Source organism: Coenobita brevimanus, chromosome 63 (genome assembly GCF_032717465.1).
Source record: "Coenobita brevimanus isolate Jiangsu-jjx chromosome 63, ASM3271746v2, whole genome shotgun sequence".
Classification (NCBI taxonomy): Eukaryota; Metazoa; Arthropoda; class Malacostraca; order Decapoda; family Coenobitidae; genus Coenobita; species Coenobita brevimanus.
Window position 1 is genome coordinate 5,033,946 of NC_137016.1, and position 14,625 is coordinate 5,048,570.

The window sequence follows — 14,625 nt, forward strand, 5'->3', positions numbered from 1 at the left end:
GCGTGAATGTTCAGGTAAACATTTTATTATTATCCTCACAAGGAGCTACAGGCAATAAGAATATTTTATTATTTATTAAAAGCTTGAGTGGGATGCTTAGATGGATATGAGTTCAACCAAAAGCAGCCGACTAACTACGTAAATTACTTAACACAAAGGAGGTACACCCCTCCCTGACACCCAAACATTGCTCAATCCCTTGTCATGGTAAGTTATAACCACATATTTACCACTTTATACACTCTAATTAACCCATTTTTGTTCCCAGTGATGTTCCTAGAGGTAGTATGTTTACTACAACAATTATTAGATATGATGTGGACGACTGTGGGAAAATGTTTAGATATCAGCCTACCAATTTCTGTGGTACCATTTGTGCGAATTCCATTTCACGGAACAGTTTAGTGATACAGTAGCCGCATAATTGGAGGAGTCACTGTATTCCTTTCTAATACCACCCCTTCTCCACACCCAGAAAAGTCTTCTCTTCTTTTTAATTGTGGCTTCTACACTCATCCCACCTCCACGTTACCTTATGTCTTGAAGGGCCCCTCGTCCATCTGCACACTGAATCAGCAGCTCACAAAAAATTATTGTTGAGACCTTTGTACTGCTCATTAACTCTACTGTCTACATTCCCCGTTCGACCATCACTCTACTCATCTCACCATAGAAAACATCCCCTACTGCTTGTATTTTCAGCTTACAGCGTATTTTCCTCCTGGGTGCACAGGTCCTCTTCGTCACCACCCTCTCCTTCAGCACCATGTCACATATTGATAATTTGTGTTACTGCACACACTTGTCACATAGCTTTGACATCCTTCACCACCTTCCTACTAGCCCTCCTGACCAAGAAATTCTCAACATGGCTACTTTTTCCCCTGGACTCATATGTAATCAGCATATTCTCTCATTTCCTAAAATGTGTGTTGCATATATCCTTTTCCATCTTCCCAAATTTGAGTATCCTTTCTGCACACGTGCATCCCCCATGCATCCCTTCATATCCTCGAGCTACTTCTCTCACATGAGCATTTAAATCCCTACCCAAAACTACTGTCACATCATCCCCCATACCACGAACCACATGCAGCACGTCTTCCTAGAAGCTATCTTTTCTTCATCATTTCAAGCCAGCCTGTGAAGCATACTACAATATTACGGTCATCATATGTTTACCAAATAATATTTTCAATGCTGTAATCCTTCCAGTTACACTCATTACATTCATGACACATTCCACACATTTCTTACTGACTAGCACTTCCACACCACCGTATCTATCTACACTTCCCTGCCACAATAGCTTATACCTGCAGTGCATTGCAACAAACAAACTGACCCAACCATCTCCTACTCAGAGTCTTCACTACTTCCCCCACCACCCCTCTATCTTTCAGACTATCCACATTCCACAATGCCACTCTAAACCCTTTAGGTGATTTTTTTTTTTTTTTTGTCCGACTCTGGGCATAGACTTTACAGCCTGCTTTTGCTTTGTTTCATTTTTGTCATATCAGATAAATAAATTTTTTAATTTATTGTATGCACCAAGCTCTTACAGTTTTGCCTGAACACTAAATTCTTCTGAGTACATGTACTTTCCATTTTTTTTAAGCAGGAGTAAGGGTGGTGCGGGTGGTGGGTGGTGGAACACGGCTCTTGCTATCTACTGAGGCCTCGCGCCGCTCTCCTAGCACTATGGCTGGCAAATTCTCAAACCACACTCCAATCCCACAAGGTTAGCCATGCATAGGTTGATGGTGTACACATTATGTTGAAAGTAGGGTTTGCCCTACTGTCCAGAATATTTAATCTTAAGTTTCATAAAGCAATGTTTAATATTTTTTATTTTTGCTAACACAGGGTAATTTTACTCGCTTTTGGGAGACCATGTGAGGTGCTAAGGCTAAGACCTTTCTTGATTTAACCCTTAAATGTAGAGTACAAAATGATTTATTCTAGCTAATGCCAGATAAGTTTACTTGCCCCTGCAAGACCTTTAGAAGCCTGAGAGTTAATTTTTTGTTTTCATTATTGTTCATTGCTGTTTTTTTGAAAGCAGTGTTAAGGAATAGGGAAGTGAGCATGGAAGTAAAAAAGACACTGCATGATAGTATGGTACAGTATTGTGATACCAACTCTAACACATGGAAGTGAAGCTTGGACCTTGTTGGAGGGACAGAAGTCAAGAGTGAGAGCAGTGGAAATGAGTTAATTGAGAGGAGCATGTGGAGTCACATGGAGAGACAGACTGACAAATGAGTAAGTGAAGGAGTGTTGTGGTGTGGATGTGGACGTGATAGGAAGCTTTAGGAGAACACATTAAGTTGGTTTGGCCATGTGGAGAGGATGAAGAGTGAGAGACTGATGAGAAGAGTGTATGTGAGTGAGGTGGAGGGGGGAAGTGGGAGGGGAGGCCAAGGATGAGATGGAGGGATGGAGTGGAGAGGTATATAAGAGAGGAGGGTGTGAATTGGAAGTAGGGCAGGGAAATGACAGGGGACAGAGTGACATGGAGGCGATTTGTTTGTGGCCACCCTTTACAGGATTGAGGCGTCTGGCAATATATATATATATATATATATATATATATACACACAGTTACCGCAAATTGACTTAGGACCTCCCCCACATGGTTTTAAAAAACATAGAAATCATAGTATATCACAGTGTTTGTTCATGAAATGCCATTCATTAATATGAAGTCATGCTTCCCTTTTTTTTTTTCAGGACCAGTTGGATGCATTTTGGCATGGAATCAGTTAGATCTCTAAAGTAATCTAAGGACATTTCTTTGCACCAAACATTTGTCAGTTCAGTCTTGAGGTTGTCCACGTTGGGTGTCTTCTCTGCCATGATTTTCATCATCTTTTCCCTGCAGCTTTATATCGGATTTAGATCCAAACTGTTGCCAGGCCAGTCGAAGACCTCAGTCTGATTATCCTGAAGCCATTTTGTCACCTTTCTTGACTTGTGACATAGAGCTGAATCATGCTTGAAAAAGTCACACCCATGAATAGGAAAAAAGTTTAACAAATGATCTTTCAGAACTTGAATGTACTGGCCACCATTCATCATCAAGTTCTTAGGAAGAAAGTAGAGGCCTCCCCTTCTCACTTCACCTGAGAAACACCCCCATACCATTACTGATTGTGAGTGCTTAACAGTCTGCACCGTGTAAGTAGGGTCGCATCAATTACTGGAGGCTGGGCGATGAACCTTGGCAGAACGCACCTGGGACACTTGAAATGTGCTTTCATCGAAAAACATAACTTTTCTCCTCACATACGATGTCCAGTGTGCATACTTCTTGGCAAACTGAATGCGCTGCATCTTCATGCAGTCAGTGAGAAGCGGTTTCTTGGCTGCGGTGTGGCTTGGCAAACCCAGCACCTTCTGCAAGTGGTGTTGGACAGTTCGAATTGAGACGTCTTGTAACAGCAGGGGATGCATTCTCTTCAATTCTGCTGCTGTCCATCGAGGATTCTTGATTACTTCCCTCTTCAGAAGCGTAACAGTACCTCTGGAAGTCATCGTCTTCTTTCCACCGCCATGCTTGTGCTCTGGTACGACATCACGTTGTAGGCCACCTGCTGCAGCAAGAATCTTCATGATGGTCATATTTGCACGTCCAGTACATTCACAGTTCATGTTGATAAGGACATTATCCTGCCTCCATGCAATGATATGGACCCTGTCATCCCTTGAGCAGTACTTTCCAGGCATCACAACTCAACTCTTGGAAAATAACAGGGCAAACAGTAATAAATATGAAGAAGAGGGAGGTACAAGCTCGGAGCGACGGGAACATATACTCCCACTCTCTCTTCTGGACAAGCACTGATGTGTTGAGTGTTTCACCACCTCCGGCCAACACCAGAGGAGTTACCAGTTACTTCTTGCCCAAAAAATTCACTTGGTAGAGGTGGAAACACAAAGCAAAGACTGACAATTCTTCCATAGCAATTCTGTGTGTAGGTCCTATGTCAATTTGCAGTGGGTGTGTGTATATATATATATATATATATATATATATATATATGTGTGTGTGTGTGTGTATAGATGGAAGGAAAAAGAATGGACAGGAAAGGACAGACACCTGGAGAGAGAGAGAGTGAGAGAGAGAGAGAGAGAGATGGAAGGAAAAAGAATGGAGAGGAAAGGACAGACACCTGAGAGCAGCACTATATCAGGTGAGTGGATGGATATATATATATATATATATATATACTCTCTCTCTCTCTCTCTCTCTCTCTCTATATATATATATATATATATAATGTATGTATGTATAGATGGAAGGAAAAAGAATGGAGAGGAAAGGACAGACACCTGGAGAGAGAGAGAGAGAGAGAGAGAGATTGTCCAGGTGCTTGAGGGTGCGAAAGTGGATGTATGTGGAATAACTGAAACAAAATGGAGAGGAGAAAGTGTGAGAGAATGAGAGTATGGATGGGGTATATGTGCAGGAGTAGGTGAGAATGAGAGGGCAAAAGAGGGAGTATGTATAGTTGTGAGTAAAAGATGGAAAAAGAAGCCTAAGACAGTATGGATCACTTGGGTCAAGGATTGTGTGGGTAAGGTTGAAAGTTGGAATACAAATGTGGGCGATTGTGTGTGTGTATGCACCAACGCAAGATCGTGCTAGCAGAGTGAGAGAAGAGTTCTGGACAAATGTGGAAGTGTGCATGGAAAAGTTTGGAAGAAATGAGAGTGTTTTTGATCGGTGATATGAATGGTAAAGTAGGGAATGTGAAGGTGGATGGAATAGTCGGTGAGTGGGGTGTGCCTGCTGAGATAGATGAGAATGGCCGTGTGTTAGTGGACATTTGTGCTGGGAGTTTTTTTTTTTTTTTTTTTTTTTTTTTTTTTACACGTCCAACTCTGGGCAAAGGCTTCAAGGCCTATTTCTTGGGGGCAGTGACCTATCTCAAGGCCCAGTAGTCCTCCTACACCTCCACATGTCACCACTTCAGCGCTAACACCCACCGTCGATATTGAATACATGCTAGGGCTGTCTCATACAGGACTGGTGTGTTGGTATTAGCGGGGGTATTTTTACAACATGTCGGCGGGTCATCTGGTAGATCAGGAAAGTCTGCTTTTAGGAAATTCAGATCCTTAAACTGTTCCCTGCTCCAGCTGGGATTCGATCCTGGGTCCATTAGGACTGCAGGCCGCCTCTATACCGATTCAGCCACCGCCTCCCCCAATATCCTCTTCAGGTATAAAATGATCCGCAGGTATACGTGGCGAGTGATGAGAAGAGTGGGTGGTGAACTGAATGAAAGGATGGCAATGATTGACTATGTGTGTGTGAATGAAAGGATGCGAAGATGTGTAATGGATGCAAGAGCTTATAGAGGTTGGGGGAGTGGACTTTCTGACCACTACTTGGTGGTGGCCAAAATTAGGATCCAAGTAAGATGGAGTAATAGAAGAAGGGAAAGATGAGAGGAAGGAGTAGTTGCAAGGAGAGTGGAAAGGTTACAAGAGGATGAGAAAAAGGCAGAGTATAAGAGAGAAGTGGAGGAACGATTGGGCAAATATGAATTGGAGCAGATGGGGGACGTGGAAGGTTTGTGCAGGATATTTACAGAAGAAATATGTGCAGCATGTGATGTGGTGTGTGGGAGGAAGAGAAGACGGAGGGGGGTGCAAGGAACAGCGTAGTGGACTGAAGAGGTGAGACAGGCTGTGGCACAAAAGAAGAAAGCATACAATGAATGGATGAGAAATAGGGGCGTGGAAGAAGTTGAGAGGCGGAAGAGAGAGTTATATGTAGAAAGAAAGAGAGAGGTGAAAAGATTAGTAAGAGAGAGTAAGAAGAGAGTGGATGAGGAATTTGGAAGGAATTTGAGTGTAAAGTGGAGGGACTGTAAGAAAATGTTCTGGAAAGAGGTGAAGAGAGTAAGACAGGGTGGAAGTGAGGTTAGCAGGGGAGTGAAAGATAAAAATGGTAGATTTCTATTGGAGAAGGGAGAAAAAGTGAGCAGATGGAGAGAACACTTTAAGGATTTGTTGAACATACAGGATGGAAGTAATGCGAGTATAAGTGGCTGGGGAATGGCTGGGAGAAGGAGGGAGGTGAGAAGACAGGAAGAAATCAGTAGGATAGAAGTTGTGGAAGCAATGAAGAAAGTTAAATTGGGGAAAGCCCCAGGAATTGATGGAGTGTGTGGTGAAATGCTGAAGCATGGGGGAGAGATAGTAGTAGAATGGATGTGGAAGATGTGCAGATTGGCCTGGGAGGAAGGTAGAGTCCCGGAGGATTGGAAGTCAGGTATAATTATTCCCTTGTACAAAGGAAAAAGGGAAAAAGAAATGTGTGGTAATCATAGGGGCATTTGTCTTCTTAGTATAATAGGAAAAGGGTATGGTAGGATACATATTGACAGAGTTAGAGAAAGAACAGAGGAATTAGTTGGAGAAGAACAGGGAGGCTTTAGGAAGGGAAGAAATTGTGTAGATCAGATATTCATTCTTAGATCTTTAGTGGAAAAGTTTCTAGAGAAGGGAAAGAAGTTGTATGCAGCTTTCATGGATTTGGAGAAAGCATATGACAGGGTGGATAGACAAGGATTGTGGAAAGTATTAAGAATATATGGAGTAGATGGGAAATTGTTGAATGCTGTGAAGAGTATGTATGATGGTGCTAAGGCTGCAGTGTGTGTGGATGGTGAACTGAGTGAATTTTTCTCGTTGAAGGTTGGGTTGAAACAGGGATGTGTCATGTCTCCATGGTTGTTCAATCTGTACATGGATGGGGTAATAAAAAGAGATACAAGGTAGGGCAGTGGATGTTGGAGTGGCCCTGGTGAGAGAGGATAGTGTTTGGAAACTCCCTGTACTGTTGTTTGCAGATGATATTGTGTTATTGAGTGAAGACGAAGGGGAGCTGCAAGGCTTGGTGGATGAGTTTGGGAGAGTGTGTAAGAAACGGAATTTAAAGGTGAATGTAGTGAAGAGTAAAGTGATGGTCTTTGAGAGAGGTGAAGTTAGTGAATTTACAGCGAGGTTGGATGGTGAGGAATTGGAAAATGTGAGTACGTTTATACTTGGGTAGTGTGATGAGTAAGGATGGAAGTTTGGAGGGTGAAGTGCTTGAAAGGGTACAGTAGGGAAGAAAGGTTGCTAGTTCCTTGAAAGCAGTGATAAGAAACAGGGAAGTGAGCATGGAAGTGAAAAAATTACTACATGACAGTATTGTGAAACCAACTCTAATAATGAAAGTGAAGCTTGGACGTTGTTGGAAGGACACAAGTCAAGAGTGAGAGCAGTGGAAATGAGTTATTTAAGAGGAGCCTGTGGAGTCACATGGAGAGACAGGCTGACGAATGAGGATTATAAAGGAGCATTATGGTGTTGATGAGGATGTGATAGGAAGCGTTATGAGAAACACACAGAGGTGGTTTGGCCATGTGGAGAGGATGGAGGGTGAAAGACTGACGAAGAGAGTGTATGTGAGTGAGGTGGAGGGGGGAAGAGGGAGGGGGAGGCCGAGGATGAGATGGAGGGATGGGATGGAGAGGTATATGAGAGAGGGGGGTGTGAGTTGGGAGCAGGGCAGTGAAATGGCAGGGGACAGGGTGATGTGGAGGCGATTTGTTTGTGGCCACCCCAAACGGGATTGAGGCGTCTGGCAATAGATATATATATATATATATACACACACACACACACACACACACACACATATATATTCACTCTGCATTCAAACCATTAAAATTTTTAATTACTCTGTACATTACACTTTACATATAATGGCTGATCTCAAACTGAGTTTGTGTTGCAGGGCCTCATGTGGTGGGATGTACTGATATCATGGTGGGCCGCACAAAGGAAGGCACCCTCATGCGACTCTACTATCCTTCCAGAACATCAGACTTAATGGTGAAGCAGCCTTATTAAAAATATTAAATTAAGAGAAAAATATGGTGGTAATGTTATATTTTCATGTGTTAGTTTAGGATAGCTAATTAAATATGTGAAACTTGGATATTAAAATATTTTAAATTGATTTTTGAAGAAGATTGCACAAACTGTTCGAAACTGCTAGGTTGGTTTTTGTTTGAAGTAAGTGATCCATACATCCATTCATTGATTTATACCGTCATAATTCTTTGCCCCACCTCACCAACAGGAGGTTTCTACACTGTGCACTTGGTTTGTTTAGTATATTCTTTCAACTCTTTTTGGGTCGAGCTATTCCACTTACTAAAATTTTGAAAGGGGAGCAATGCTTTTCATTAAATCAAATCCCAGTACGTACTTCTGTCCATTTGTATTCTCCTTTGGCCATAGCACTAACTGATCAGGGTGTTGCTCCTGAGGAGGATAGGAATTCAGATGGTAAGTAGAGCTGGAGCTCCTGTTTCACTTGCCATCCTTATGTATATGGGTGCTCGGAGATTTAAGTACTGTAATGAGTTTCCCCTGAATGTTGGTGTGCATCAGGGGTCAGTCTTGAGCCCCATATTATTGATCATGGTGCTTGAAACCCTTTCATGTGACTTTAGAAGAGGACTTCCATGGCAGATGTTGTATGCTGATGATTTGGTGTTGACTGCAGAAAGTGAAAGGGAGGCAGAGGAAAGATTTAAGAAGTGGAGAGATGGAATGGGGCATAAGGGCTTGAAGATATGTGTGGATAAAGCAGAAATGATGGTATCTAGGACTGGTGGCCATTTGTGGGAGGGAGAGTGGCCATGTTTGGTTTGCCACAGTGGCATAGGAAGTAATTGCATCTTGTGCAATATTTGTGATATATGGGCACATAAGAGATGTAGTATTATTAGAGGCAGTCTGTGATATAATGCTGATTTCATGTGTGCAGTGAGTCAGAGAGATCATATGGAGATTGTCAGGCATGAAAGGATTGATCTTACTGGTGAATCTGTCAAGTGTGTGGAAGAGTTTTGTTACTTGAGAAACATGTTATGTGCTGAAAGTGGGACTGGAGCTAGCTCTGTAGCTGGAGTGAGGAGTGGCTAGTTGCCTCTCCTGACATTTAGAGGGCTCTCCCTTCATGCTACGGGATCTTTATATACAATGTGTGTTAGGAGTGTAATGTTATATGGTAGTGAGGCCTGGGCAGTAAAGGAAGAGGATATTCATAGGCCCAAGCATACAGAAATGACAATGATGAGGTGGATGTGCAGTGCATTCTTGAATGTGAGGCCTGGAGGGGCTAGGCTTATGATAGAGGACTTGAAAGGAAGGATGGGACTACAGCGTATTGCTGTTGTCATGAGGAGGGATAGATTGAGATGGTTTGGGCATACGGAGAGAATTAGGGATGACAGTTTGGTGCAGAAAGTGAGAAGTGTGTATGTTGATAGGGTTGCAAGAGGCAGATTGAAAAGACCTGCGACAAGGTCATAGAGTGTGACCTCAGGGATAAGAGGCTAAACAGGGAAGCTGCCAGAGTTCGAACAGTGTATAGAGTTGCAGTTAGGTGACCACGGTCAACGCATGCAAGTATGTTGGAACCTTTATAAATGAAACAAAATTGAACGATCTTCCAGTCCTTGCTCTATCACACATTCATGTACTGTATCATATACAATCTTCCACACCTTTCAGACTCAAATTCACTCTCGTATTCCCTTTTCACTACCTGAGTCACTTTCTTTCCTCATTTTCTCATCGTTTACAAATTTGTTTCCTGTCATGTCTATTTAATATAATTCATATTCCTTAGCTGTTCTGTTTCCATTGTTTATTATAACTTTTATAAATACTGTGCTCCACTGTGGTGTCTCACAGTCCTCACATTAATGTCACCTTCAGTCTCTGTACTGTAGTCCTTACAGTCTATAACATTAATGGAGAGTAGGGTTATGATGATAACGACTTTATGGATATTTACTAGAATCATCGTGACAAATGGACTCCATGGTTCCTTGGTGATGAGTACACTCGAGGGATGGCCACATTCATCGCTCCTTCCATACCGTCTTTGTTTGGGATGCTTTTCAACTGGAAAATGCGTGAGTTACCATAATGAACAAGATGTTGAAAGTAGCTACTCTCGGCAGTATAAGTGGCCTGCTAATTTGTATCATTGTATTTCTCAAGTTTCTAAATGGTGGGTATAACAAAAGTACTTTTCGTAATGTGGAAACAAAAATGTTCTAACAGTTCTTAAGTTTCATGCTTTTTGTGGTATAGGTTAATATATGCATGATAAAACTGCTCTGATGTTGATGTGTGAATGGTTTTGTTTCTTTACAGGAGGTATAGCAATCCCAGCCTTGTGGGATGTGGGTATGGCTGAGAAAAAATTCCCTGTTGTTGTCTTTTCTCATGGCCTTAGTGCCAATCGATCCATCTACAGCACTGTGTGCTCAGAAATCGCTTCACATGGCTTTGTGGTGGCAGCTATTGAGCACAGGTAGGTTCCAGTATTCACCAGTTCTTTGCAGTAGACAGAAGGTTGATATGACCAGGTATGTTTTATTTTCTATACAGTACTGTTCTGTACTGTACTGGCAGGCATTTCTACCCTCTTTCTGGTTATAAGAAAATATGTTACCAACATATTCTGTGCATGTTATAAAAGGAACCTAAAAGGAATGGAAGTAAAAGCTAGATATCCTCCTTCCTCATACTGTCATAGAGTTGTGATCCCATCACCCAGCATTTGCACTGCAGGCAGCCTTGTACCTCCTGTTGCATAAGAGGGGAGATTTCGCATGGGTCTTCCTCTACCCTCTGATTCATGTACCAAAATAGAAGAGAGAGAGCCATGCTCTGGATCTCCCCATCCTGTTAATCATGGGAAACTGTATATGGTTAGGATAATAATGTATAATCCCAGACTAAAGAACCTGGTACTGTCAAAGTGGAAGGTGCAAACTTCTTTTCACCCATACAGGACAGCAGATTGTTGTCTAATATTCTCCACCAGTACACAAGGTAAAACTGTTTAATGATCAAGCTGTGATTCTTATGTGGTGTAATGTGAACAAGGAAACTATAATTTTTTCTATGGCATCTGTTGGTTTAGTGGGCAGTTAAGGCGCTCCAGTCAGATTTAGCCAGTGCAGGTTTATATCCAAGGGGTGGTTGGGATTTGTTGCTCACGTAATACCACTCAGGGATGAGTGAGGCTGGTCACTCTCATCTTAAATGTCAGGACCAACTTGCCTAATCTTGGTCTCCTTCATTCCTCATGGGGCAACACTGGATTAGATGATGAGTTATTTAAAAGAATACTTACCCATTCATGTTTTACATTTTTCAAGATAACAGCACAGTTCATAAAGAAATGATCTTTACAAAGATTACTGTAGGCTATACATGAGATGTGATTAGGTGGTCGAGGGTTTGAGGATGATGATTTGCTTAAACTGATTCACCCAAGCAGTGTAGTCCCTTGCAGTGGTAGTTCAGATACTGTACTAAAATGTACATTAATATGGTGCTGAAAATGTCTCGGTCACCTCTGTAAATATAGGGCTTACCGCATTTGCTCCTGGTTGTTTCTGGACATCTGTGATTTAATGGATGACAAGGACCTCTTACTTGAATGGGGTAGTTTCAGGAAAGACCTCTAATTGAAGAGGTTTAATTCAGGAAAATTTCCCATAGTGATGGGGTTGACTGCCATTCTGTACCGAAATTTAATAAGAGAGAATTTTAAACTTTTCTAAGATTCCACTCAGATTTGTGGATGCAGCATTTTTTCTCGACTCCACAGTGGGTGAAGCATGGTATTTCTTAAGGATGGGGGAGGAGAAAGAGGAGGAGAGAGATCTTAAAGAAAGCCATGTCTTGTCTGGCAGCTGGGAGCATCCGTGACTACCTTGGAAAAAAGTTTTGTATAATAGTATACGTCCCCCTGAACCAGGTTTTAGGCAGGGTGGGGTCCCGGGGATCCCTAGGGGTTGCCCCCAATAGGGGGTGATGGTGGCCCGCAGGGTCAGTCAATTCCGGTTTGCATAGCCTTAATTGTTTTACGTAGGAACACAAAATTATGCACGTTGGTAGACCTCCACTGGGACCAGTTTTCAGGTAGGATTGAACCCCTGAGGGCCATGCTTCATGAGGGGGGCCAACCCTCAGAAATCTAGGGCAATACTGGTTTGCACAGTCATATTCTTTTATCTTTGATTGATTGATTGATTTTTTCCTTAGATTTCTGGGAAATGAAATCCTGCACAGTAGTATACTTCCACCCCAGACTAAATACTAACAGGAAAATAATTTGGGTGGCAGAGAGAAACATCCCCCCTACTGTAAAAATATTAGTCCAGTGATGTCCCGTTTCCCTGGTATGGACTCCCATGTTATTTAACACACTACAGCTCCTTGCAGACTATTAAGAACAATGCATTGTATAATCACTGGCTACATCAGTACCATTCTGACAGCTAACACTGACAGAAGTCCTTCCTGTTAATGAGTATCTCAGTATGAGAGGCATACAATTCTACACAGCAGCCTGTGCTAACACAAAACACCTGTCATTACTCTCAAGGACAGAGTCACACAATACTACAAAATTTCCCCTGCTGATGTCCACTCATCAAAGGTGTACTTGAATAGAGCTGGTTGGGTTCACCTAGCTAGGCTTAGATCAAGACATCACCCAGCCTTCCTAAGATATTAACTTTGATTTGGGTTGGGTGGAATCACATACAGTACAACATATGCCCTGCTCATAAGACAGGTCCACACAGTGTAACATGTTTATAGATACGGAGCACTGGACAGCACATGCTACAAAATTGCAGACACAGCATCAGTGGTGCAGAGAACCTATGGGACAGCCCTATAGGAGTGATTGCTTACTGTGTCTGTGGTTGATGAATCTGCTTAGGCAGGTGGGCTGGGGTTAAACAAGAACAACAACAGCAAGAACATAGGGGTACAAAATTTTGTGCACTGATAGACCTCCAACCAGTCCAGGTTATAGACAGTGAGATCCTTGAAAGCTGCCCTGCATAGGTGAGGTTTTCTCACCATCATGCATGGCCATATTTTTTGTTTTTAAACTTAGGAAAACAAAATTTTGCAGTGGTAGACTTCCACACAGACTAGGTTTTGGACAGGTTGGGATTCATTTGTCCACTATATATGGGGGTTTCCCATGGGGGAGAGATCAGTGCCAGCCTAGCTATACAGTCGTTACCATACTTGTTATATGATGGGGTTATGTCAGGATATACCTTAATGTTTAACGAGTTTATCTTTAATCGGTAGATTGAAATACATTATAAAAGGGGGGTTATGTCAGCTCAACTTCCCAAAGTCACCTACCCAAGACTGAAACAAAAATTGACAGCCCACCTTAATCACTTCGGGTGTTGGTCCAAGTCGTCTCCAAGACCAAAACAAACACTATCACACCAATACAGGCAGCGTTACCCATGTACAGTAAATCATTGCAACAACACAACAATCACACATGCGTAATGTTGACCTGGTGCTACACAGTGTACTGTATAGGCTTACTGTAGTACGATACTTGGCTGAGAGGTGATGATAGCGGGGGGCACACATGAATGAGTGGAAAAGACAGGGCTTTGAAGGGATGGCGAGACCACAACTGAACCAAAACAATGCTTTGCACGCTGGGGCCACCATCTTGCTAGAGACAAGCGACTGTCACCTTGCGTGTGCCTGGTGCTTCATATGAAATTTTCCGATGGCAGTATCGTTTTAGCAGGAAATTCATCGTAAATTGGATTTTGGGGTGTAACTTTTTTGTTATCACTGTAGCGAATTATCGTATACCAGATCAGCGTATAACAAGCAGTGACTCTATATATACTGTATGTGTATATATATATATATATATATATTATATATATACTGTACACTATAGATAGAGTACAGTAATCACTCTAATATCCGGACGCCCAATAACCGAACATCCCCACTAACCGAACCTTATCGTCCTGGGATCAAACATTCCCAAAATGGTCCGAAAATCCAAAAAAATTGGAAAAAAAATCGATTTTTTGCCGTCCGTAATTTGAACTTGCCGCGCGCGCCGCGTGAGAGCATTGTTTTGGTTCGTCATTCCTCCGACGTCCGATAGAGCGCCGCTGCATCCTCCCCACTTCCCGCCTGTCTCTCACCGCGACAAGAGTCACCGCTCGACGTGAGTTTGCGGCTGTCTTCAGAGTCTTCTGTAGTCGGTACGCCATCACCACTACCCACCGATGCACCCCTTGGACGCCTGCCAGTGATACTCTCGGGCTCTGACAGTGAATAAACAGCAAGAACTTCTCCACTAGACCACACGGGAATTTTGAGTGTTGTGCAGTGAAAAAAACGGTGTGTTGTGTTAAGGTTTTCAAGTTGGGAGAAAAGACTAAGTAGAAAAGAAATTTAACGTAACTAACCTTCTTTGTTTTGGCTTTGGAAACTTAAAAAAATTTTGGAAAAGTTTATGTGCAACACTTAAATTTAATGGAACATTATTTGGACTAAAGTGAACACTGTGAAAAGAACGGACTTCTGTGTGTTAGTGACTAAGTTCAGTGCAAGACTTCAGGAAGAGTGTAGTGCAAGTGCTTCAGGAAATCGTTCTTACTGTCAGAGTCCGAGAGGAGGCGGTTATTCATCGAGGTGGCCAGGGACTTGCTGTAAGTAGCCAAAATGTTT

At 42.4% G+C, this 14,625-nt stretch overlaps 1 protein-coding gene across 1 annotated transcript in view; it reads left to right on the plus strand.

The window, feature by feature from the left end:
* The first annotated feature begins 204 nt into the window (after window positions 1-204).
* The window catches only part of LOC145404287 (platelet-activating factor acetylhydrolase-like), a 57,707-nt gene continuing 43,286 nt past the window's right edge, over window positions 205-14,625 (plus strand). The window contains exons 1-5 of the mRNA XM_080275807.1: window positions 205-282; window positions 1,681-1,744; window positions 7,802-7,899; window positions 9,881-9,998; window positions 10,243-10,402. Coding sequence (XP_080131933.1) covers window positions 205-282; window positions 1,681-1,744; window positions 7,802-7,899; window positions 9,881-9,998; window positions 10,243-10,402 — 518 coding nt within the window. The remainder of the gene's footprint in view (window positions 283-1,680; window positions 1,745-7,801; window positions 7,900-9,880; window positions 9,999-10,242; window positions 10,403-14,625) is intronic.